The following is a 26,551-nucleotide window of genomic DNA, read 5'->3' as shown; positions in this document are numbered from 1 at the left end:
ATAACTATGCATGTGACAAATAAAGAACCTTGAACTTGAACCTTGAACTTGAACTTGAACTTGAACATCTTGTGGAGAAAGACAGGATGCTTTCTTGGTTAGAATCAGATCATTCACATCTAAATAAGTAGACCAAATAACAGTGAGAACATTTCTCTCTATATATCTGCTTAATTTAGGAGAAGAAACAGTTTCATCAAACTAGTGTACTTCCTGTTGTCACAGTCACATGTCTATTAGTGGTTCAGTGTTTGTCCCATATATGTGGTGAAAACAGGAAAGGTGGTTGCTAAGCTGTTGCTATGTGCTCTGATGTCACACAGACTATTGAGGAGTAGGGTATAAAACAAGTGGTCACAGAGATAACTTGAGTTTCTTCTGAGCTCCTGAAAATACAGAGTCTCTTCATCCTTTCATATCTTGATATTATTTTCGCCATGACACGTCTTAAGAGAAAAGGTAAGTGACCTCTTTCTAACATGCCCTTAAGTGTTACCAGTAAGGTAACTACGTCCCCCAGGAGGGAACATAGCTCATATTACTGATTATTATTACTGAGATGTAATCGAAAATGCTATCCACTTAGCCTTTATTTTTTAGTATAACAAATAAATTCAATTCAGTTTTCAAAAGTGTTATATTTCCTAATGCCACTTTAGTATAAATGACAAAATTTGCAAGACAGATTTTTTTTTTTTACTTGTGACATAGCAAATAGATAACAAATAGGAAATGAGCTAAAACTGCACCATAGTTCCCCAGCTTCACTGCTCACTTAATGCAGGATAAGTGAATCTATTATTATATATTTGTTAACTTATAGGTTATCCTTATTACTGCAAAGGCCAGTCATTCTGCAGCCAGCTTTTTGACTAATCCATAACAAATATCTCATTCTATAGATTTGAAACTACATAGGCATTCTAGTAATTACATTATTATAGTTATGATTTATTAACAATAGGTTTGGAATACCTCCAGTTTAAAATCTTAAATTAAAATGATGCTCAGTATATTAATAATCTACCTAATATTTGCCCACTTAATGCAACTTGAGAGATATTTTTTTGGTTTGACAGTGTATATTGAAATCTATCTAGAAAAAAAAGTATTAACTAACTTAATTAAGGTGTCGCAGATGAATACAACAAAATAAAAGCAGTACCGATACCAAAAAAAAAAGATTTAATCATAACACACCCAGACCCAGGGAGACCGAGTTAACGATAAAAACAATCAAAAAAATAACGAGAAAAAATGAGAAAAACCATGAAAACCATGAATTTCACACCCTTGTGGTCCGGTACCAAACGACTCATGGACCGGTACCGGTCCATGGTTGGGGACCACTGATGTAACAGAACTAGAATGATTTTTGGAACTGTGTACATAAATATCTTATGCTTAGCCTGTCCCACTCTTGTCTCACTTCACAGATTTATCCATGTGACTGTACAGCTGTTGTCCAGCTTTGATTGCCGTGTAATCAGCAGTGGTGACACAGGGTAACCCTTCTTTAGGTGCTGGGATAGCTCAGTAGGTAGAGTGGTCGCCCCATGATTGGAAGTTCGGGGGTTCGAATCCACTGAACGGCTACCCTGCGGTAACTCTAAGCAAGGTACCGTCCCTGCACACTGCTCCACACATGTTGTAAGGTTTCACTGAATTTACAAGTTATTTGAGTAATAATTGCAAAATACTTCTTGCAATGTCTCTGTCAGTTAACAGCTAACAATTTCCTTTAACATTTTTTTATACAAATCGTTTAGAAGACCAACTGTTCCTTTCCTAAAATTCATGCTATCACTTGCATTTCTAGTTTATTACTTGGTAATTTTTTTTTTCCACATATTTGATTTTCATCTGAAAAAGATGGTGTACTTAACTCAAGAATGGATATATTAAATGAAAGTTCTCTAATGGCTACGTTAAATTCAACAGGTTTTTCAAGATTGGTCTTATTGGGGGCGATTGTGGCTCAAGAGTTAGAAGTTCGTCTTGTAATTGGAAGGTTACAAGACGAACTGTCGTTGTGTCCTTGGGCAAGACACGTTGTGTCCTTGGGCAAGACACTTCCCCCGGTGCCTACTGGTGGTGGTCAGAGGGCCCGGTGGCGCCAATGTCCGGCAGCCTCGCCTCTGTCAGTGCGCCCCAGGGCGGCTGTGGCTACAATGTAGCTTGCCATCACCAGTGTGTGAATGTGTGTGTGAATGGGTGGATGACTGAATGTGTAAAGCGCTTTGGAGTCCTTAGGGACTAGTAAAGCACTATACAAATGCAGGCCATTTATGATTAATGTAACTGACCATACATCATATTTAAGTCAAAAGACACTTGCAGCTGCTTTGTAATATCAACAATTCTGTGTATTTCTCTTTTTGTATTCTTATATCTCAAAGATGGAAATACCTGTTAAGGAGCAGCTACTGCACATTCTGGAGAATCTGGGAGAGGTGGAGCTAAAGCATTTCCACTGGTACCTTCAGAATGCAACAAAAGGTGATTTTCCATCCATCAAAAAGTGCCATCTGGAGAACGCAGACAGACTGAAAACTGTAGATTTAATGGTGCAGACATATACTACTGACCATGTCATTGAAGTAGCAAGGACAACTTTAAAGAACATGAATAAAGGTAAGTTTAAAAAGAGATGTGAAAACTCCTTAGTTCACACTGTTAGTGTGACTTTATATCTTTCCTCTGCAAATTATGTTTGAGGAAAAATAACCTGTTTATATTGTCTTAAAGTATAGATTTCCTCTCAATGTATACTATCCTCCAACAGGAAATTCCTCAGCCCAGGCATATTTATCACTTTCATCACAAGGTAAGCATTCAGTGGTTTGTGTAAGGGATCAGTGGTAAGCGAGGGGACGTTGTAGCCTCAGTGTGCATTAATTTAGAAGGTCAACATCAGCTATAGTTAAGCTGCGCCTACAACTCCAAAACATCATCAAAGGTTAGATACACCTTCTCGTTCAATGTTTGTCTTTTTTTTTTTTTTACTATTTTCTACATTGTACATACATACTGAAGACATCAAATACATGAAACAAGATATCTGGAATTATATAGAAAAGAAAAAAATGATAAAGAATTCTATGTCTTATGTTTTAGATTCCTCAAAGTAGCCACCCCTTGCTTTGTTGACAGCGCTACAAACTCTTGGCCTCAGTTTTATGATGTAGTCAGTATTTCTTGCCTTCTTAATGGGGTTGGGACTGTCAATTGTGGTGTTGCAGAGGTCAGGTTGGTACACAGCTGACAGCCTTTTTTGACAACTGTTAGAATTCATACTTTGGCAAGAACCAATCAGCTAAGTGAAGAGAAATGACAGTCCATCATTACATTAAGAAGTGAAGGTCAGTCAGTTCAGAGAATTGATATAACATTGAATGTGTCCTGAGTACAGTCGCAAAAACTGTCAAGGGCTACGACAAGACTGGCTCAAATGAGGACCGCTCCAGGAAAGGGAGACCAAGAGTCACCTGTGCTGCTGAGGATAAATTCATCTGAGTCACCAGCCTCAGAAATAGATCCCACACAGAGTTTCAGTAGCAGACACAACTCTAAATCTGTGCTTTTGATCTGATGGGTCCAAGTTTCAGATCGTTGGTTGAAGGTCAGGACTTCAACTAGGCCACTTCAAAGTCTTCATTTTGTTTTTCTTAAGCCATTCAGAGGTAGACTTGGTGGTATGTTTTGGACCATTGTCCTGCTGCAGAACCCAAGTGTGCATCAACTTGAGGTCAAGAACAGATGAAAATCATTCATGGTTCCATTTATGACAGCAAACCTTCCAGTTCCTGAGCCAGCAAAACTGCTCCAGAGAGTCACACTATCACCACCATATTTTACTGTTGGTATGATGTTCCTTTTCTGATATTCTGTGTTACTTTTATACCAGATTTTGATGACATTCCTTCCAAAAATTAAACTTTTGTCTTGTCAGTCCCCCAGAGTATTTACCCAAAAAGTCTTCTGGAAAAAATGAGAAAAAACAAAGTTTTTTCATCTTGCCATGCAGGCCATTTTTTAATGTTAAGAGAGGCTTGCATTCTTTGGATATTGTGTGACCTGTTGGATGAGTTATTGCTGCGCTCTTTGGGTTATTTTGGTCAGCCGGCCATTTGTGGATAATAGCTGTCACTGTCATTTGCTGGGGTCCTACAGCTGTAGAAATGATTTTATAACCATTTCTAGAATGAGAGATCTTAAGTACTTTGTTTCTTATTTGTTTCTGAATTTCCTTGGATGATGGCATAAAAAATTACATCAACATGATAATTAAACATAGACAAACTACAGTTGTGGTCAAAACTTTACGTGCGCTGATCATTGGTAATGGATAGCATGGAAATGTTGAGCTTTCAAATGAGTTATTTGAGGTGTTCTTTTCCAGGGTGGAATAATTGCATACTATACAATTTAATTAATTTATAAAACAAGAATTGAGTGGACAAGTTTGAATTTAATTTGGATTGCCTCTGATCCACACAAGCTGAAAGTATACATACAGGATCAAAATATCCAATAATTCCCACTGATATTTGGTTAAATATCCATAAGCATGTTGTACCTTAACCAGACACTTGTGGTTGGTATCAACACGCTTTTGGCTAGGTAAAGTTTAAATAAATTATTTGGTTTCCTGATACTGGCCTGACCATAACAGATTTTCAATTGTGTTAAGGCCAGGGTTTTGGAAAGATATTCCTCTGCAACACAAGTTGATCAGTTTCATGGTTTTCTGAGGAGAGGAGGAAACTCCTTATGTCATTTTTGTGGGATATTTGTTATAACCAAATGATATTGCTTACAAAAGTGTTAAGCCCCTTACCAAAACAAACAAACAAACAGGAAAAAAAGGAAAAAGTGATTCACTGAATTTTGTTATGAAACTACTGAGGCAAAAATTAGGCTGAGGATACAAACTATTTCTAAATCTCAGAATGTTTCAGCTACTCATCTGCAAATAACTGGCCAGTAATAATTCAGAAACAAGATGAAACCAGGAGCACTCACAGTCAGCAATCCAACTGACAATGTGTCCAGAAACTTATAGTGTCATAGTCTGGGGGGTTTTGTGTTGTTTTGAATTGTTGAATTATTTATGTAAAGTGCTCCATAACAGACAGTGTTGTTATCTGCTGTTTATTCATTTAGAAGTTCTTCAAAAATGTCAGCCCAAACTGAAGGCTAGGCTAAAGGAGAAATTCCAGTCTGTATTTGAGGGGATCGCTAAAGCAGGAAACCCAACCCTTCTGAGTCAGATCTACACAGAGCTCTACATCATAGAGGGGGGGACTGCAGAAGTCAATGATGAACATGAGGTCAGACAGATTGAAACGGCATCCAGGAAACCAGACAGACCAGAAACAACAATCAGACAAGAAAACATATTTAAAGCATCACCTGGAAGAGATAAACCAATCAGAACAGTGCTGACAATGGGAGTGTCTGGCATTGGAAAAACTGTTTTAACACAGAAATTCACTCTAGACTGGGCTGAAGACAAAGTCAACCAAGATATCCACTTCATGTTTCCTTTCACATTCAGAGAGCTGAATTTGCTGAAAAAGAAAAAGTTCAGCTTGGTGGAACTTGTTCATCACTTCTTTACTGAAACCAAAGAAGCAGGAATCTTTGATGACTTCCAGGTTGTGTTCATCTTTGATGGGCTGGATGAGTGTCGACTTCCTCTGAACTTTCAAAAAACTGAGACTGTGACTGATGTCACACAGTCCACCTCAGTGGATGTGCTCCTGACAAACCTCATCAGAGGGATCCTGCTTCCCTCTGCTCATGTCTGGATAACCACAAGACCTGCAGCAGCCTATCAGATCCCTTCTAATTGTGTTGAAAGGGTGACAGAGGTCCGAGGGTTCACTGACACACAGAAGGAGGAGTACTTCAGGAAGAGATTCACTGATGAGGAGCAGACCAGCAGGATCATTTCCCACATCAAGACATCACGAAGTCTCTACATCATGTGCCACATCCCAGTGTTCTGCTGGATCACTGCTACAGTTCTGGAGGACATGCTGAAAACCAGGGAGGGAGGACAGATTCCTGTGACCCTGACTGAGATGTACATCCACTTCCTGGTGGTCCAAGCAAAAGTGAAGAATGTCAAATATGATGGAGGAGCTGAGATGGATCCACACTGGAGTCCAGAGAGCAGGACGATGGTTGAGTTACTGGGAAAACTGGCTTTTGAGCAGCTACAGAAAAGTGACCTGATCTTCTATGAGTCAGACCTGGCAGAATGTGACACTGATATCAGAGCAGCCTCAGTGTGCTCAGGAGTGTTCACACAGATCTTTAAAGAGGAAAGAGGACTGTACCAGGACAAGGTGTTCTGCTTTGTCCATCTGAGCATTCAGGAGTTTCTGGCTGCTCTTCATGTCCATCTAACCTTTATCAGCTCTTGTGTCAACCTGCTGGAAGAACAAAAAGCAACCTCAAAATGGTCTAGATTGTCACTAGGGAAAAAGAATTTAAAATATCTCCACCAGAGTGCTGTGAACAAGGCCTTACAGAGTCCAAATGGACACCTGGACTTGTTCCTCCGTTTCCTCTTGGGTCTTTCACTGCAGACTAATCAGCGTCTGCTACAAGGCCTGTGGACACAGAAACGAAGTAGCTCACAGACCAATCAGGAAACAGTACAGTATATCAAGAAGAAAATTAGAAAGGATCTGTCTGCTGAGAAAAGCATCAATCTGTTCCACTGTCTGAATGAACTGAATGATTGTTCTCTAGTGGAGGAGATCCAACAGTCCCTGAGTTCAGGAAGTCTCTCTACAGATAAACTTTCTCCTGCTCAGTGGTCAGCTCTGGTCTTCATCTTACTGTCATCAGAAGAAGATGTGGATGTGTTTGACCTAAAGAAATATTCTGCTTCAGAAGAGGCTCTTTTGAGACTGCTGCCAGTGGTCAAAACCTCCAAAAAAGCTTTGTAAGTAAATATGTAATCAGCCCTCTGAAATAGATGGTAGAATTGCCCATCTTTCACTACTTTTGAATTTCTCCTTTAAAAACTGTTTACCTTGACTTATTTGGTATTCTTATTTTCGGCACAACCTCACATATCTTTTGTTGACTTACTGTATTAACACACAAAAACCCCCATAAAATGGCAGTAGAAGAAAAATTTCCTGTCTAGCAGAAGACAGAGGGGGAATGTACACAAGAGGTATATCACTCCTCGTGTTTCCAGCTGGAGACAGCATTTGCATTTAAATCTGCCTTTTGCGGCTTTTGGCAGCAACTGTGACATTCAGTAGTCCCCTTATTGTTTTGTCAAACAAAACAAAGGAAAGAACATGACTATAACACTTACCAACTACACTACAAACTAACTATGCACTCAAAATATGCTAAACGTGATCTCTCACATCCCAAAACTCACTGTTGTCACTCCCACAACTTTCCTCTCTTCCTAAGTAACCAAATGCCCAGGGTTGCCATATAAGGTTTTGTTTGGTCTATGTGATTTGTTTTTACACCAACAGGAAAGTGGTTATCATGGGTATTTTTGTTTGTTTGTTTTGTTTCTTGCTTGCAAGAACTGTCAGCTAGTGCGTACTATGCTTTTACTTGTTTTTTTTTATTTCCAGACTGAGTGGCTGTAACCTCTCAGAGAGAAGCTGTGAAGCTCTGTCCTCAGTTTTCAGTTCAAAGTCCTCCAATCTGAGAGAGTTGGATCTGAGTAACAATGACCTACAGGATTCAGGAGTAAAGCTTCTATCTGCTGGAGTGAATAGTCCAAACTTGAAACTGGAAACTCTCAGGTCACATTCTCGTTTTTTGTTTTTTTGTTTGTTTATTTTTTGTGTCTGTGTTTTTTAATCAGTTGACAAAGATAACCAGTAAGTTTTTCCTGTGTTTAAATTTTTTCAGACTAAGTGGATGTAACATCTCAGAAAGAAGCTGTGAAGCTGTGTCCTCATTTCTCAGTTCACAGCTGTCTAGTCTGAGAGAGATTGACTTGAGTAATAACAGCCTGCAAGATTCAGGAATGAAAATTCTGTGTGCTGAAAGTCAGTACTGGAAACTGGAAACTTTCAGGTCATATCAAGTGATAGTCTCTTATTCACCAGCTGACATAAATAATGAATTGAGTTAATTTCATCTATGTGTCATTTTAGCTTTGCATTTGTAGTATTTCAATCTAAATCATAGTGTGCTAACACATTTTTGTGTTGTTAACACAAATCAATAAGAATGCCAGTGTAAAATATTGTTAAATCTGTTAAATCTTACTGCAACATGAATACACTTGAACACCAATATTACTTTTTTTTCATCTTGTTTTCATCTTCATAATTTTTCAGACTAAGGGTCTGTAACATATCAGAAGGAAGCTGTGAAGTTCTGTCCTCAGTTCTCAGCTCGCAGTCCTCTAATCTGAGAGAGTTGGACGTGAGTTATAACAGCCTGCAAGATTCAGGAATGAGGGTGCTGTCTGTTGGAATGATTTCCCCACATTGTAAAGTGGTAACTCTCAGGTCAGAAAGACAATATTTTGATATTTAATAATAATAATAGTAATGGATTGGATTTATATAGCGCTTTTCAAGGCACCCAAAGCGCTTCACAATACTACTATTCATTCACTCTCACATTCATACACTGGTGGAGGCAAGCTACAGTTGTAGCCACAGCTGCCCTGGGGCAGACTGACAGAAGCGAGGCTGCCATATCGCGCCATCGGCCCCTCTGGCCAACACCAGTAGGCAAGTAGAGTAAAGTGTCTTGCCCAGGGACACAACGACCAGGACAGAGAGCCCAGAGATCAAACCGGCGACCTTCCGGTTACAGATGCGATTCCAGTTTATAAGTTTACAGAAATAATCAATAATCTGCTGTAAAATTAATAAAGTTTTGACTTTCTGTTCATATATTCCTTATTATGATTTTTTCCACAGACTAAGCGGCTGTAACCTTACAGAGAGAAGCTGTGAAACTGTGTCCTCAATTCTCAGCTCAGTACATTCTAGTCTGAGAGAGCTAGACCTGAGTAACAACAACTTGCAGGATTCAGGTGTAAAGCTTCTCTCTATTGGAATGAAATGCCCACAGTGTAAAGTGGAAACTTTCAGGTCAGATCAATCAACATTCTCATTTCCTTAACTGATAAATGTAATCAATAAGAACTGAAAAAAAAATTAAGTCAGCGTCATTTTCATGTTTTTGCATCTTTGTAGTTTCAGTATTTCACCTTAAGTCACAATAGTCTGCTACAACTTTAACTTTAACTTCTTGAACAGCATGTAAATACTGCCTAATGTTGTCTTTTATAAATGCAGCATGTATCTTTTTTTTTTTAGTCTGAGTGGCTGTAACCTCTCACTGAGGTGCTGTGAAGCTCTGTCTGAAGTTCTCAGCTCACAGTCCTCTAGTCTGACAGAGCTGGACCTGAGTAATAACAATCTGCGGGACTCCGGAGTAACGCTTATGTGTGCTGAAGTGGAGAGTCCACACTGGAAACTGGAAACTTTGAGGTCATAATAAGTAATAAGTAGCATTAGCATAGGTAACATGGAGAGTACATAACTCTGTGACAATATGTCCATGTGTTGTTTTATCTTTTCGTTATAGTGAACTGCCTTGCTTCTACATAAATTGCATAAATACTGCTAATTTGCTGATCACTTCACTGCACCATGTATGCCTTTTTAAAGCAGTGTGCTTTTGTACATTTTTTTCTAGACTGAGCATCTGCAACCTGTCAGAGAAAAGCTGTGAAGCTCTGTCTTCACTTCTCAGCTCAGAGGCCCCTCGCCTGAGAGAGCTTGACTTGAGTAACAATAACCTGCAGGATTCAGGAGTAAAGCTATTGTCTGTTGGATTGCAGAGTCCACATTGTACACTGGAAATTATTAGGCTAGTATTTAGAATTTTCTAACTTTATCTTCAGGTTTTTCCTGACACTAGAAAACAGAATAAATAGAAACAACAGAATTTCCATTTAAAGAGATTTTAGATTAGCCAGAAGTACAACCACTGCTGGGCCTTCTTCTTGAAAGAGTCTATAGATGAATGGCATTCTTTCAGGAAAAAAACAAACAAACAAAAGAAAACTACTAAATATATATATGTGTGTGTGTTTGTGTGTGTGTGTGTTTGTCTGCAGTCTGTCAGGTTGTTTGATCACAGGGGAAGGCGGTAATTCTCTGGTTTCAGCTCTCAGCTCCAACTCCTCCACTCTGAGAGAAGTGGATGTGAGCCACAATCATCCAGGTGACTTGGGAATTCTTTCAGATGGACAAAAAGATCTGGACACTCTCAGGTATGGTGAGAATATCTGATAAAGAAGGAAGTGCTTAAAACTTTTTTTAGACAGACCTCTGTATGTATCTCCCTCTGACCCTAACTAATATTAGATTAATCTCTCTATAGAAGAGGACCTTTAATATATTATTCTAGATTAGCACAAAGTCTTGAGGCAGGTGAAATGATTTAAGAAGAAAAAGATCATTCTTCGTATCATAAAATCTGACTTGCTATAGCTAATGGATGATTATACAAATTTAGTGTCATCGTCCAGGTGAGTGCTGGGTTTTCCTGCGTGCCAGTAAATCCATCACTGGGCAGAGTCACCACACCCCTAGTTTATGGCACCTGTGTGTAATTAGCTGGCAGGCTCTTAAGACCAGCGTTCTCAAACATTCTTTGCCGGAATGTCAGCTAACCCACCTTCTCAGAGGATTGGATCTTGTTGTCAGCAAACTCTCTTCTTCCCGTCGCTGGCTTGTTTTCTATTCTCGGCGCTACTCACCTGCCTGCCTCCCTGCCCAACACAGTGAGAGTAGACGAACTGGTTTAGCCTCACCCGGCCCTCTATACCCCTCCAAGCCTCACCTTCTACCCAGACAATGACTCAGAGAGAAACGCTGTAATCCTGTACCTTGTGTGCCTGCTCCGGAAAATACCCAAGTATTGTGCCCAGGCTGTTTTTTCCCCAGCCAGCTAAAGAGACTATTGCCTTTGGACTTTGCTGCGGCACACGCGGTGTGATTCTTGTTTTCTTGTTTCGACAATTATTGTGGAGATTGTTCTAGCCAAGCCTCGTGTTTCATAGCTTTGTTTAAATTCACAGCATCCCTAGTAATAGTTTGTCTTCTAGTTCTTGCCAGTCACAGTGTGTATTTCGTTATAGATTCTTAGTACCTTAACATGAAGCTTTGCATTAGTTTAGTAGGTAGTTTATATTCAGAGGTCACGTGTTTTCCCTCTCGCCCTTAGTTCACGTGTAGTGTTTTGTTTCATTCACCTCTTTCATTGCGTGCCAGTTTTGAGTGCCAAATAAATTGTTCGTTTGCACTATACCTCCGAGCCTCCGTGTGGTGTCTGCATTTTGGTCCACTTACCTGTGCTTGGCTGCCCAGTCATGACATTTAGTTCATTTTTAAACTTCTTTAAAATTAATTAATTTATTATTAATAGTCTCCCTATAGGAGATTTTTTAAAAAAATTAACTGTTTAATAAAAACCATTTATGATGCATTCTGAACCCTACAACGCATTTTTACAGCATACCTCCTAGCATGGCTGACCAAAAATACAAAGTGGCAGCTTTACATGTGGCATACCTGCTGCTTCTATACAGGTTGGGCCATTTATATGGATACACCTTAATAAAATGGGAATGGTTGGTGATATTAAAATCCTGTTTGTGGCACGTTAGTATATGTGAGTGGGCAAACTCCTCAAGATGGGTGGTGGCCATGGTGGCCAATCAGAAGTCAGCCATCTTGGATACTACTTTTGTTTTTTCAATAGGAAGAGGGCCATGTGACACATCAAACGTATTGGTAATATCACAAGAAAAACAATGGTGTGCTCGGTTCAACGTAACTTTATTCTTTCATGAGTTATTTACAAGTTTCTGACCACTTATAAAATGTGTTCAATGTGCTGCCCATTGTGTTGGATTGTCAATGCAACCCTCTTCTCCCACTCTTCAAACACTGATAGCAACACCGCAGGAGAAATGGCAGTACAGGCATCCAGTATCCATAGTTTCAGGTGCTGCACATCTCGTATCGTCACACCATAGACAATTGCCTTCGGATGACCCCAAAGATAAAACTGGCCCACGACGACCAATCCACTTTCCAGGAAACTGTTAATCTAGGAATCCTCGGACCTGGCACCCATAATGTGGTGGTGCACCATCTTGCTGGAAAAACTCAGGGAATGTGCCACCTTCAGTGCATAAAGATCATCATCATGTAGCAATTTCAAATATCCAGTGGCCTTGAGGTTTCCATTGATGAAAAATGGACCCACTATCGTTGTACCCCATATACCACACCAAACCATCACTTTTGTTGTTCCAACAGTCTTGGAGGGATCCATCCAATGTGGGTTAGTGTCAGAGTAATAGCGGTGGTTTTGTTTGTTAACTTCACCATTCACATAAAAGTTTGCCTCATCACTGAACAAAATTTTCTGTGTGAACTGTTCCAAATTTTGTTTTGCCCATTCTGCAAATTCGGTGGGCCGATCTGGGTCATTCTTGTTGAGATGCTGCAGTAGCTGGAGTTTGTAAGGGTGCCATTTGTGAGTAGCTAATATCCGCCAAAGGGATGTTCGACTAATGCCACCCTCCAGTGACATGCAGTGAGTGCTACGCTGTGGGCTCTTGCTGAATGAAGCTAGGACAGCCACTGATGTTTTTTCATTAGTGACAGTTTTCTTGCGTTCGCATTTTGGCAAATACAACACTGAACCAGTTTCACAAAACTTAGCAAGCAGTTTGCTAACTGTAGCATGGGAGATGGGTGGTCTCGTAGGGTGTCTTGCACTGAAATCTGCTGCAATGACCCGGTTACTGCGTTCACCAGATATCAACACAATTTCGATCCGCTCCTCACGTGTTAACCTCTTTAACACGTCAATGGCTTAGAACAAAGAGAAACTTGTAAGTAACTCACGAAAGAATAAAGTTTCATTGAAACCAAACACACCATTGTTTTTCCTTTGACATTAACACTAAGTTTGATGTGTCACATAGCCCTCTTCCTATTGAAAAAACAAAAGTTGTATCCAAGATGGCCGACTTCTAAATGGCCACCATGGTCACCACCCATCTTGAGGAGTTTGCCCCCTCACATATACTAATGTGCCACAAACAGGATTTTAATGTCACCAACCATTCCCATTTCATTACGGTGTATCCATATAAATGGCCCACCCTGTACATTCCACAGTGCCAGGATTCCCAGAACATATGGCCATAGAAGTACAACAACAAAACAACAAACTGGTTCAGATCCAAGAGGCTGTTCCTCCCACTCCAGGTCTCACTGTCATTGCCCACATGCGCATCGAAGTCTCCCAGAAGAGCAACAGGTGGAGCACCCTCAAGTACCCCGCCAAGGGACTCCAAGAAGGCTGGGTACTCTGAACCGTCATTGGGTGCATAAACTTAGATGACAGTCAGGACCCGTTCTCCCACCCGAAGTTGCAGGACACAAACCCTTTCATCTAATGCGAGAAATCTCAACATACAGGCAACAAGCTGACGGGATACTAAGATACCCACTCCAACACACTGCCTCTCACCAAGGGCATCTCCAGACTGCTGTCTTGTTCAAGTAGCCACCTTCACCAGGGGGTACTGGTTCCCCAACACCTGATGCAGACCTTGTTAATCCGGGCGATGCCCGAGCCGGTATGACTTCATATCTCTCATGTCTGCAGTAGGCTTGATTTAGCAATGGGAAGGGGGGGGGGGGGGGGGGGGGGGGGTCTAGCCTAGGCATGCAGTCTTCCTACTATGCTATCCAGCTGCTATATATATATATATATATATATATATATATATATGAGATATATATGAGGATGAGACAAGGAACATCCAAGAATACATTGGGAAGATGGCCCCAACTGACCGAGTGCTCAGTGAATACCTCAGGCAGCAGAAACCCAAGAAAGAGGAGGGAGACGAGGAACCATCATGGAAGGACAGGCCCCTGCACGGTATGTACCACCGGCAGATAGAGGAGGTGGCTGATATCCAGAAATCCTACCAGTGGCTGGACAAAGCTGGACTGAAAGACAGCACAGAGGCACTAATCATGGCAGCACAAGAACAAGCTCTGAGTACAAGATCCATAGAGGCTGGGGTCTATCACACCAGGCAAGACCCCAGGTGCAGGCTGTGTAAAGATGCCCCAGAGACAATCCAGCACATAACAGCAGGGTGCAAGATGCTAGCAGGCAAGGCATACATGGAACGCCATAACCAAGTGGCCGGCATAGTGTACAGGAACATCTGTGCCGAGTATAACCTAGAAGTCCCGAGGTCAAAATGGGAGATGCCCCCAAGGGTGGTGGAGAATGACCGAGCTAAGATCCTGTGGGACTTCCAGATACAGACGGACAAAATGGTGGTGGCTAACCAACCGGACATAGTGGTGGTAGACAAACAGAAGAAGACGGCCGTAGTGATCGATGTAGCGGTTCCGAATGACAGCAATATCAGGAAGAAGGAACACGAGAAGCTGGAGAAATACCAAGGGCTCAGAGAAGAGCTCGAGAGGATGTGGAGGGTGAAGGTAACGGTGGTCCCCGTGGTAATCGGAGCACTAGGTGCGGTGACTCCCAAGCTAGGCGAGTGGCTCCAGCAGATCCCGGGAATAACATCGGAGATCTCTGTCCAGAAGAGCGCAGTCCTGGGAACAGCTAAGATACTGCGCAGGACCCTCAAGCTCCCAGGCCTCTGGTAGAGGACCCGAGCTTGAAGGATAAACCGCCCGCAGGGGCGTGCTGGGTGTTTTTATATATATATATATATATATATATATATATATATATATATATATATATATATTTAGAATCTTGTGTGACGACAATCCCACAATGGAACAGAAAAGGTAGAAAAGGCCAAAGGGTACACTTTGACCCTATAGATTGAAGTGTATTGGTGAAAATGTTGGACTGTTCCTTTATCAGTGTCTAACAGTATGTGTATGAGAGCGATATAATGTCCATGTGTGCATGCTGATAGAGAGTCTTCTGGTCTGACCCCTCTGTTCCTTTCAGGGTGGAGCCTGCTGGAGTCCGTTGGTTGACACCAGGTCTGAAGAAGTGTAAGTGTGTTTTTAATGTGATTTATGAAAACAAAGCAGCACACATTCAACCATCTTCACATCACTTATTCACATCTGGGATGTCAGGTGTCATCATCAAAGTGTCAATCAATGAACAGATGATGGATCAATAACTGCAGCTGGATTGTGTTTGTTCTCTCCATCAGATTCCTGTCAACTCACAATCGACACGAACACCGTAAACAGAAAACTCCAACTGTCTGACAACAACAGGAAGGTGACACATGTCGAGGAGGTTCAGTCATATCCTGATCATCCAGACAGATTTGATGGTTGGCCTCAGCTGCTGTGCAAAGATGGTCTCACTGGTCGCTGTTACTGGGAAGTCGAGTGGAGAGGAAATGTTGAGATATCAGTGAGTTACAGAGGCATCAGGGGGAGAAGAGGTGGGATTGTCTCTGTTTTTGGATTTAATTATCAGTCATGGAGTCTGAGCTGCTCTGAGGATGGTTGTCAGTTTGTCAGGCACAACAAGATTAAAACACTCATCTCCTCCTCCTCTGTCTCTAACAGAGTAGCAGTATATGTGGACTGTCCTGTTGGCACTCTGTCCTTCTACAGAGTCTCCTCTGATACTCTGATCCACCTCCACACCTTCAAAACCACATTCACTGAAACTCTTTATCCTGGGTTTACAGTCTTTCCTGGTTCCTCAGTGAGTCTATGCCAAGTTTAGTTAGAACAACACTGTTGAACAGATAGTTCAGTCTTTACATGTCTGTCTCTTCCGCTCAACATGTTTTCAGATTCATGCTGATTGATTCTTGTTGATCAACCAGATGATATTTTACATCATTAAAAATGGATGATACGTTTGTTCCAGAATCAATGTGTTGTTTTTCTGTCATTTCCCACATAAAGTTTCATAGTGAATATCAGTATGTTGTGTAGCTCAAGCTCAGCTCACTACGGCAAGCAAAAGAATTCGAAAGATACCAGCCTTTTAGGAAATCTGCTCCAACGAGACAGACTCTCACGCTGTCTATTAAATATCATGGGCTGTTCAAGTGTACCACACATATTAGTAGAGTAGCGCGTACTGTTGAATTGGTTATCATGCAGAGGTCAACTCTGTAATTCATGAGTTTGGTTACCTATTTAGTATACAATGAATTGATAACTTTTTTTAAAAAATTGATTTTTATTAATTCTTTAAATGTTATTATGAGCAATATTCTTAGCATGATGTTTTCCTCTTTAGGCACAAGGGATCCAGTCAAGCGTAAAAATATAGCTTAGCACATTTTCATTTGGCTTTCTGTGCCATTAAACATCAACAAAGTTACATTTTTGGAAATCAGACTTTCAAGTTTAATTGTTAATAAATGCATAAAAAAGTATAATTGTCTGCAATATGTTGGATCACAGTTGGATATATATGTTGGAATGTAGTCAGTGTAAAAATATTAAAGACATTCAGCATCTATCACGCTTCTGTCGTTGATGATGAACTCTTCATTGATGGTGATTTATCGCCCTCGGCTGGTCAGAAGTTGAACTGCATGATGTCAGTTTAATGAACACCGATGGCTTAAGTGTTTTTAAATCTGCTTTTTATTGTTTGGGGTTCTGCTCCACAAGTCTGAGTTTCACAATGAAATCAGTTGATGTGAGTTGGAGAAATGAGTCATTTGAATCAGTTTAACCACTCTGTCATCATCATAGACAGAATCAAGTTTGATATCAAATATATCATTTTGATCTTGAAGGAAATCAGTGTTCTTCTTTGGTGCTCTATAGATTCTAAAAAAAAGGATACTTGGTTTTGTTTGTAAATCAGCAGCTAAGTATTTCTAACTGGGGCACCATCTTCTGTGAGAAAGGTTTACACAAGGAACATTCAATTTGATTCATTTTCACTCATTAGATTATTATTATTTTTTTGTTTTGTTTTTTGCCTGTCCCGTTTGGCTCTTTTGCCATCAGAATTATTGTCTAAAGGCAAGGAAAGATGGCCAATGGATTTACTTTACCAAATTGACCATCCCAGCCTTGCCGTAATGGTCCATTTGATTCACCTTTTATTGTTTATTTTATTTTCACTTGCTGAATACGGGACAGACTTGACTGGGGGAAAGAAGGGGAGAAAGAAAGAGGGAAAGAAAAACAGCTGAGAAGAGGGACGGGGGAGAAGGGCAAAAAACAAAAACAAACAGAATGAGCAGAAAAAGAAAAAAAATGCATATATCGATCACCAGGATCACCTGTTGCAGGCACGTGCAGAGGGGGGGGCTAGAGGGGCTTGAGCACCCGCCCCTTTCCTGATGGGTGCCCAAAGTGCCCTTTTGTTGAGGCAACTTTTTTAAAAAAAATATTCTTTTTTTTTATGTGTGTGTGCGTGCGGAGTCCTGTCTGTGCCCCTCAACAATAATATTTAACTATTAATCACAGTTTTGCTAAATAAAAGGATCTGGCTTGCATCAGTCACATGATCACATTTAACCAATGATCGCCCTTGTCGGCAGAACGCGCTGGTTACGAGCCGGGAACGAGCTCACAAAGAGCACGCGCATTTTTAGCGGTCCGGAGCTGTAGGAGAAACACAAGTTAACTCAGAGACACAGACTGATGCGACAAAACCAGTAAGTAGGTGTACAGCGTAAACTGTAGTGTATAGCACCCAGGAGTATCAGCTTATTACGTACACGTTGGTAAGTTGTCTTGTGGCAACTGACGAACTGAAACAAACGAGTGTGCTGTGTGTGCAGCAGCGCGACAAACATTACCTGTCCTTTTATTAACTGCACAAGTAGTGCTGGTCATAGCTGCTGGCTACCTGTGTAAGGCTGTCATGGGTCTGTAGCTCTGTCACCGTTTTAGGGAACATATTTAGTTTTAAAGTATTTAGAAACATATTTAGTTTTAAAGTAAGTTTCCGGGCTTTTCCTGCCTTTCTGGAGGGATTATATTTCACTAAAAAACGATCTAATATGCATGTCCACATAATAATTATTATAATTATAATATATTAAAAAACACAAGCTGTATTTTAAAGAACATACATTAAGAAGCAGATTATATTAGATTTATATTTTAAATAAGACAAAATTTGGATTTTACAGCAGTAAAATTATTGTATCTCTACAGTCAAAAAATGTAATAAGCTTTGCCCCTGCACAGAGTGGATAGTGAAACAAATGGAATCATCATAAATACATTATTTCATATTTATTACTTCCCCCTCCTCATTGCTTTATTATTGTAGCTCTAGTAATAAATAATAATGTAAGGATTCTGGATCAGCACCATGATGCCCATAGTATATACAGTATTCTGAAGAAGGTCTAAAATGTCACTGTGTGTGCGTGCATGTGTGTGTTTTATTTAGATGGATTTTTAAAAAAAAATATTACTCATGATATAACATTGTCCAGAAATGCCTGGTAAGGACATGAGGAGGAAACAGCAGGAGCTGTGTGAGGCTACTAAAGGCAGGGCTATAACATTTTTCTGTCATCATTTTATTATAGATTAAGTGCAAGAGTTGTTAGGTGTGGATAATTAGATTATAGTTTATTGCAATAGAAAGTTGTACCTTGTTCTCACATAGCAAGTGCAGAGTGACATATGAAATGATGGGATGGAAGGAAGAAGAGAAGCAAAGAGTGATTCACAGGCAGAGCCTAAATTATTTCTCACAGTTTTTTGTTGCCTTATGGTTCCAAGCGCTGTCACCAATCTTTGCATTTTGTTATTATCTCATGACACTTGTTTAATCAGCTACCATCTCTCCTATGGACTTTTTAATGTCTACAGTCTCAGATCAACACAGCCCTGCCCTTCCCATATTAGATTCTTGATGAATGTGTGTTGTTGTTATTCAGCCTGGTTCAATGTGCCCCTTTTTAACTTTGAGCACCCGCCCCTTTAAACCTCTCTGCACGGCCCTGACCTGTTGAGAAAGAAAAAAAAAACAAGCAGAGGAAAACAAGAGTAATAGAATAAACAACATCACAATGATATATGGGAATATGACAGTAAATACTAAATATTAAACATTATTGTGCAGCACATAAGATCAACAGAACACAGTGGGCTTTGAGGTAGGAGCCAAAAAGGATGTAGTTTGTGGGTGTGATCACCCGTGTGTACACCTGTGAGCATGGACGCGCTTGTTTTTTTTAAACGGTTCCTTCATGTAATGATCTGCTAGAGGGTGTGGGGAGCCACTGCCCCGTCCTCCAGGGCATGAAGCAGGTATGGAGGAGATCAAAACTCCAGACCAAGACAAGAGACCAAGGAAGACCAACAGAGGGGCAGCCGCGCCACTGTCCCAGAAAGAGCTGAGGAGAGTCCCAGATGAGGGGTCACTCAGCAGCCGCGGAGCAGAAGCCAGGGGGGGTTGCAGTGATGCGCCCGTGAGCTCTGCCGGCTGCCAGCTGTGCCTGAGTGACCGAGCCCCAGGCCAAGAGGCCGGGGGCACCCCACCTCCGAAGTGGCCCGAGCGAGCCCCAGGCTCCAGGCCCCGATAAGCGGCCGCCAAGGAATGAGCCGGTGTGTACCCGGACGCCCATCACCAGACACAAAGAACCACCAACGCACCGATGTCTGAGGGAGTCCGCCACCGGCAGGGGAAGTGGTGGTGGGGGGAGATAGGCCTCCAAACCTTGGAGGGCCTGAGATGTCCCCAGAGAGGTGGCATCTGATACCCAACCTGACATATAGACACAGACATACAGGCACACACAGACACAAACATCCATTCCCACCCTCATGCTCTCATATGCACTTACTCCACACTCAACCAACGTGGAGACAAACATAAAGAGATGCTGTACACACGATCACACTCCCCAAGCGTACTCTACGAACCGGGTCTAGGTACCCTTGCCCCTGGAGGGGGGAACTGCACCCAGACCCAGGTGGGTGGGGTGCCTCGCCCCACCGCTGCCTCTCCCCACCGCACCCACTGCGGTGGGGAGAGGCAGACCGCCTACTGGGGCCAGCTCCCCCGCTCGCCCCAGTAGGCACCCCCATACTCCGTGACCCGCCAGGGAAAGGGGGCCCGGGCCCATCCAGACAGGGGCCCAGTGCAGCAGCACCGCCCGGCCCCACAGAGCCCGGGACAGTCCACCCAACCCCACCACAGAGAAAACTGCACCCACCCCATCATTCACTCATCTTCCAGACTACATAAGACAATAGATGCCCAGGCTGAGATCTTCCTCCACCTCTCCTGTATCTCCCCCTCCTGCAGAGAGAGTTCCTGAAGAGAGGAAAGCTCCTGCAAGATGTGGCAATCTCCCCCACCAGTTGAAGAGCCCCCCAGGTGGCTCGATGCACCGGCAGCACCCTGCGCCATGGCTGCCCCCCCATGCACGCACCCGCCAACAACCCCGGCAACACACCAACCAGGACCCAAGCCCCCGAGGCCAGGCCAGGGCCCCAGCCCAGAGAACGAGCGCCCCCAGAACCTCACGCCCATCCCGGACCCACCCAGGGGCAGCCAGGCTACCAGGTCAGTAACCCACGTCCGTCAGCCAGCACAGACCCTCTCCTAGCCCCGCTGCACGCAGCCACGAGGAAACCGTCACCTAAGAGCCAACAGAGCCCCTAATTGGCCATGATCGCTACCCCAGGTTGAGCCCCCCAAGGAAGATGCCTCCGAGGAACCCCCCGACGCCCTAAGCCTGTCCCTACCCCCACACCAATCACAACAGTGAAGGCGGGAGCAAACTATGAGCCCCCACCCCCACTAGGTGAGGGAGCTGATCAAAGGAGCCCAGAGCAATTGATCTGATGTGGTGGGAAGTGATATTTATTCATCTGTTTTAGAAAGGATTCTGTATATTTTGGATAGTAATTTGGGGGGTTTTAAGAGTAAGAAATTGAACCACACTTGGTGGTGTTTGTAGTTCAACTTGACCCCGTTTAAATTTCTTTTTTTACTATGGATTTAATTTGTTGATATTCTAAAAATCTTTTCTTGTTGATCCCATATTGTGTAACTAGTCCGTCAAATGAAATAAATTCTGTTCCTTCTAGAATATGTTCTAAATATTTGATTCTTTTACCACTCCAATCTGAAAAGTTTATCATATTATTGTTTTGTAATATGTCAGGGTTGTTCCAGATAGGTGTACGTTTGCATGGGATTAATGAAGACTCCGTTAATTTTAGAAACTCCCACCATGCTGTCAGAGAAGAGCTGATGTTGATGCTTTTAAAGCATTCATGTCGTTGGATGTTTGAGCTGATAAATGGTAGATCTGAAATCTCTAGATTATTGCAAAGGGCTTGTTCTACATCTAGCCAAGGTTTATCTAAGAGGGTATGTTTTAGCCATCCTGAGATAAACTGAAGCCTGTTGGCTAAGAAGTAGTGCTGAAAGTTAGGTAGTTCTAATCCTCCTTTATCCTTGGTCTTTTGTAGTGTTTTTAAGCTGATACGTGGGGGTTTATTTTTCCAAAGGAATTTGGACATACATGAATCTAGAGATCTGAACCAATCTTGTGACGGTTTAGTTGGGATCATTGAGAATAAATAACTTATTTTTGGTAAGACCATCATTTTTATAGCGGCAACCCTTCCCATGAGTGATATGGGTAGACATTTCCACCTAGCCAGATCGCCTTCTACCTTCTTTAAAAGTGGGATATGGTTTAATTTAGTTAGATCTGCAAGCTTGGGAGAAACATTAATACCTAAATATTTTATATTTCCAGATTGCAGTGGTGTAGAAGAGGAATTATGGAGGGAGCAATTAATCGGTAGGACTGTAGATTTTGACCAGTTAATTGAGTAATCTGATATTTTTTCAAAAGAGTTTATCAATTCATTCACCCCAGAGATATTGGTTTGTGAATTTTGGAGAAAGAGTAACACATCATCCGCATAAAGGCTGATTTTATGTTCCACGTTCTTGCATTTTATGCCCTTAATTACTGAATTCTGTCTAATTGCTGCTAGTGGTTCAATAAAAATTGCAAACAGTGAAGGGGAGAGTGGGCATCCCTGCCTGGTGCCCCTCAAGAGACAGAAGCTGGAGGATGTCTGGTCATTTGTTCTGACACAAGCTGTTGGGGAATTATATAATATTTTTAACCAGTTTATGAAACAGGATCCAAAACCAAATTTGTGTAAAGTTGCAAATAGAAATTTCCAGTTAACTCTGTCAAATGCTTTTTCTGTGTCTAAAGAGAATATTGTAGTTTCTAGGTTTTTACTGTATGAGTAGTCTATCAAATTAAGTTATCTACGTGTATTTGTTGATGAGTGCCTACCTTTTATGAAACCAGTTTGGTCAGGATGAATTAAGAGGGGGGTTATTTTCTCCAGTCTCTTTGAGAGAGCTTTGCAGATTATTTTAAGGTCTACATTTATAAGGGATATTGGACAATAGCTTGGGGGATATACTGGGTCTTTGCCTGGTTTTAGGAGGAGATTAATGTTTGAGATTAGATTATTAATAATAATAAAAAGCTCTTATTTTGTGAGGAAGCTGACATTTAATACTTTAATACAGATAAATATAAATTACTCCCTGACAGTCAATATGGATTCAGATCAAAAAGATCAACATCAATGGCATTAATCGAATCAATTGAGGAGATTACAAATGCTATAGATCAGAAACAGCATGAAGCTGGACTATTTCTGGATCTCAAGAAAGCATTCGACACAATCAATCATGACATATTAATTTATAAACTGGAACGGTATGGGATAAGGGGGGGTTGTACTGCACTGCGTGAAAAATTATTTAAGTGACAGGAAACAATTTGTGAAGCTGGGTGTCCATTCCTCATCATGCTTGGACTTTGCTTGTGGTGTTCCACAAGGCTCTGCACTGGGTCCAAAATTATTTATTATTTATATAAATTATATTTGTAAGACATCTGATATATTAAAATTACTATTAGTTGCAGAAGACAGAAATATTTTTTGTTCTGGGTGAATCTAAAGGAGCTGCTGGATACAATTACTTCAGAAATGTGCAAAATTAAAAAATGGTCAGACACAGAATCTGAGCAGTGATAAGAATAAATTTACAGTGATGTAAATACAGTGCGCATGCGCCAACCAGCGTGCAGCCTGTTACAGTCGCTCCTGCTTTTCTCTTAGTTTAGCTCTTTTTTGTTACGTATTCTTTTTTTTCTGACTTGTATTTACATCCGTTTATTATCTCTTACTCAATCATGTGGATTGAGAGAGTTTTTGTTCTTCTGGTGGCCGTGGAACTGTTACTTTTATCAAGGAATGGGACCGCGGCACATCTCCTACACGCACGGACTGTTTACTCCAGAGATCAGCTGATCGCCCTGATGCCGGCCGGCTCGCTGGCCAGGCCCGCAGAAGTACCAGCTGAAATTTGGAGGAAAACACATGGGGGATGTAGAGGTCAAGGACAGAAGAGAAGAAAAAAGGAGATGGTGAGACAGCGGAGGCTCGAAGCGAGGAGGAGGTATAAACCGTGTCTGCCATCTATCGTGATGGGAAATGTGCGATCATTGGCAAATAAAATCGACGAGCTCTCAGCACTGGTACGGAGTCAGAGGGAATACCGAGAGTGTACCCTGATGTGTTTCACCGAATCATGGATGCACCAGGACATTCCCGATGAGAATGCTTCCGTGGAAGGTTTCCACACTGTTCGGGCGGACAAGGACAGCATCGCTAGCGGTAAGCGGAAAGGAGGTGGGCTTGCTGTTTTAGTTAACAAGCGGTGGTGTAACCCTGCCAACATAACAATCAAAGAAAGGATTTGTTGCCCAGACATTGAACTGTGTGCTGTTGGACTCAGGCCGTATTATTTACCCAGGGAATTCTCTCACGTCATCTTGGTGGCTGTTTATGTTCCTCCCTCTGCTAACCCCACAGCTGCATGTGACACTATCCACTCTGCCATAGCTCGGTTACAGACTCAGCACCCGAGTGCCTTTATTGTGATCTCGGGTGACTTCAACCATGTATCACTGGACAATACACTAACAACATTCAAACAATATGTGGACTGTTCCACCAGGGGAGAGAAAATTTTAGACTTAATTTTAGACTTTATGCTAACGTCAAGGATGCATACAGCTCCTCCTCCCTCCCCCCACTTGGTAGGTCAGATCATAACCTGATTCACCTCACCCCCCGCTATGTGCCAATTGTGAGGAGGGAACCTGTGACCACCAGGACTGTTAGGAGGTGGTCAGAGGAGGCAATAGCGGAAATACAAGGCTGTTTCGAGGTGACCAACTGGGAAACACTCTGTGAGCCTCACGCCGAGGACATCAATGGGCTTACTGAGTGTATCACAGACTACATAACTTTCTGCACCGACTCCATTGTTCCAGCTCAGACTGTTCATTGTTACCCAAATAACAAGCCCTGGGTGACTAAGGACATCAAAGCCCTCCTCAACAACAAGAAGAGGGCTTTCAGAGGGGGCAACAAAGAGGAGGTGAGGAAGGTCCAGGTGTTACTAAAGGACAAGATCAGAGAGGCTAAGGACAATTACAAGAGGAAGCTGGAGTGGAAACTCCAGCAGAACAGCATGAGAGAGGTGTGGAGGGGCATGAAGACCATCACTGGATTCAGGCCAACCAACAGCAGGGGACCTGAGGGAGGTGAGAATAGAGCCAACAAGTTGAATCTGTTTTTCAATAGATTCGACACCGCAGTGTCTGCTCCCACCCCCACAACCTCACCTGTAGTCAGCCTGGAATCCAGAGCCACACCACTTTGCCAGCCTCTCTCTTCACATGGCGCTGTTGCCTCCTGTGAGATTCCTGACACCCCTCCCCCACCTTCACTCAATACCAGGTTGAGATGCAAATGAGGAGACTTCACTCACGCAAGTCTGCTGGACCAGATGGAGTGAGTCCCCTCGTCCTCAAGACCTGTGCCCCCCAGCTGTGTGGAGTCTTTCATAAACTATTTATGCTGAGTCTGAGTCTGCAGAGGGTCCCAGTGATGTGGAAGACATCATGCCTTGTCCCTGTACCGAAGACGCCACGTCCCAGTGGCCCCCAGGATTACAGGCCCGTGGCACTGACCTCCCACATCATGAAGACCCTGGAAAGGCTCATCCTGGACCAGCTGCGACCCATAGTAAGACCACATCTGGATCCCCTTCAGTTCGCTTATCAGCCTCGTCTCGGAACTGAGGATGCCATCATCTACCTGCTCAATCGTGTCTACACCCATCTGGACCAGTCGGCGAGCACTGTGAGGGTCATGTTTTTTGACTTTTCTAGTGCTTTCAGTACCATCAGGCCGACCCTCCTGGGTGATAAGTTAGCAGCGATGCAGGTGGATGCTTCTCTGGTGTCCTGGATTGTTGATTACCTGACAGGAAGACCACAATATGTACGTCTCCCACAGTGTGTGTCTGACAAGGTAATCAGCAACACAGGGGCACCACAGGGGACTGTCCTCTCCCCCTTCCTCTTCACCCTCTACACCACAGACTTCAGCCACTGCACAGGGACCTGCCATCTTCAGAAGTTTTCTGATGACTCTGCGGTGGTTGGATGCATCAGCAGGAATGATGAGACAGAGTACCGGGCTGTGATCGACTCCTTTGTCACGTGGTGTGAGCAGAATCATCTGCAGCTCAACGTGGCAAAGACCAAGGAACTGATCGTGGACTTCAGGAAGTCTTGTCTTAATGTTGGTTTATAATGGAGCACTGTAACAAAAAATAATTTCCTCCAGGGATCAATAAAGTATTCTGATTCTGATTCTGATGCCTCAAATGGCTGTCAATAGCAGCAGAAATGTTCAGCTCAAACGACTCTGGTTATTATGTCAGTGTCAAGGCCTCTTTGAACCCTTTTCCATGACCAAGCTGAGAATGGATGGTGTACAATTCATAACTGTTGTGATATTTTAGCACTACGGTTAGCATTTACAGGATATTGTTTTATAGTGATATTATACAGGAAAACTGTTACTCAATAAGGCCCATTTACTGGTTGTTTTTCTCTTTCTCTGTAACCTAAGAATTAATGTGTAAGAATCACAGGTTGGTACCTCAAGGTCGAAAATACCACAGAGACCACTTCCTTACTCCCATCCTCCCTTCCTTATCTCTTAGAAAGGAGCTTGTTAAAGGCCAGGTGGTTCGTTTCAGAATTCACTAATGAAAGAACTCTGTATTCTATGTCTAGGAGTGTATTTTGCTGGGATGATCATAAATTGTAGCTGAACTGATAAACTACACAAAGGATACTTCTTTGCTCACAAGGCAGGAAGACGTTCCCTTATTTGGTCTGTACCGGTTTGAACTGAGAATCTGTTGACACACGAACCTTTTTCCTCTATATATACTGTTGTAAGATGAATAAACCTTTGAGTTGATTTTGGGAAAGCAACCCGTACAGTTTCTGTGTCGTTTTTTTCTCCCAGCTGCTCCCGACGTCGTAACTAACACGCTGAATGGCATATTTGACTGTTACTTGAGAATATTTCTTTGAGTTCTATAGGTTATG

General features: G+C 42.3%; 1 protein-coding gene across 1 annotated transcript; it reads left to right on the top strand.

Annotated features, from left to right (window-relative positions):
- The first annotated feature begins 378 nt into the window (after nt 1–378).
- Nucleotides 379–15,944, top strand: LOC101470105 (NACHT, LRR and PYD domains-containing protein 3). The gene is made up of 13 exons (XM_076879864.1): nt 379–459; nt 2,400–2,634; nt 2,786–2,827; nt 5,167–6,961; nt 7,623–7,796; nt 7,906–8,073; nt 8,340–8,513; nt 8,934–9,107; nt 9,336–9,509; nt 9,718–9,891; nt 10,142–10,297; nt 15,061–15,107; nt 15,275–15,944. Exons 2-13 carry the CDS (start codon nt 2,400–2,402, stop codon nt 15,802–15,804), a joined length of 3,843 nt encoding a protein of 1,280 aa, XP_076735979.1. The 5' UTR covers nt 379–459; the 3' UTR covers nt 15,805–15,944.
- The last annotated feature ends 10,607 nt before the right edge of the window (nt 15,945–26,551 follow it).

Source organism: Maylandia zebra, linkage group LG23 (assembly GCF_041146795.1).
Source record: "Maylandia zebra isolate NMK-2024a linkage group LG23, Mzebra_GT3a, whole genome shotgun sequence".
NCBI lineage: Eukaryota > Metazoa > Chordata > Actinopteri > Cichliformes > Cichlidae > Maylandia > Maylandia zebra.
This window is presented reverse-complemented; position numbering and strand designations above follow the sequence as displayed.

Coding starts and splice junctions, on each gene's coding strand:
- LOC101470105 (XM_076879864.1), top strand. CDS start 2,400: ATGGAAATACCTGTTAAGGAGCAGCTACTGCACATTCTGGAGAATCTG. Junction 6,962..7,622: donor AAAACCTCCAAAAAAGCTTT/GTAAGTAAATAT, acceptor TTTTATTTCCAG/ACTGAGTGGCTGTAACCTCT. Junction 9,510..9,717: donor TGGAAACTGGAAACTTTGAG/GTCATAATAAGT, acceptor ATTTTTTTCTAG/ACTGAGCATCTGCAACCTGT.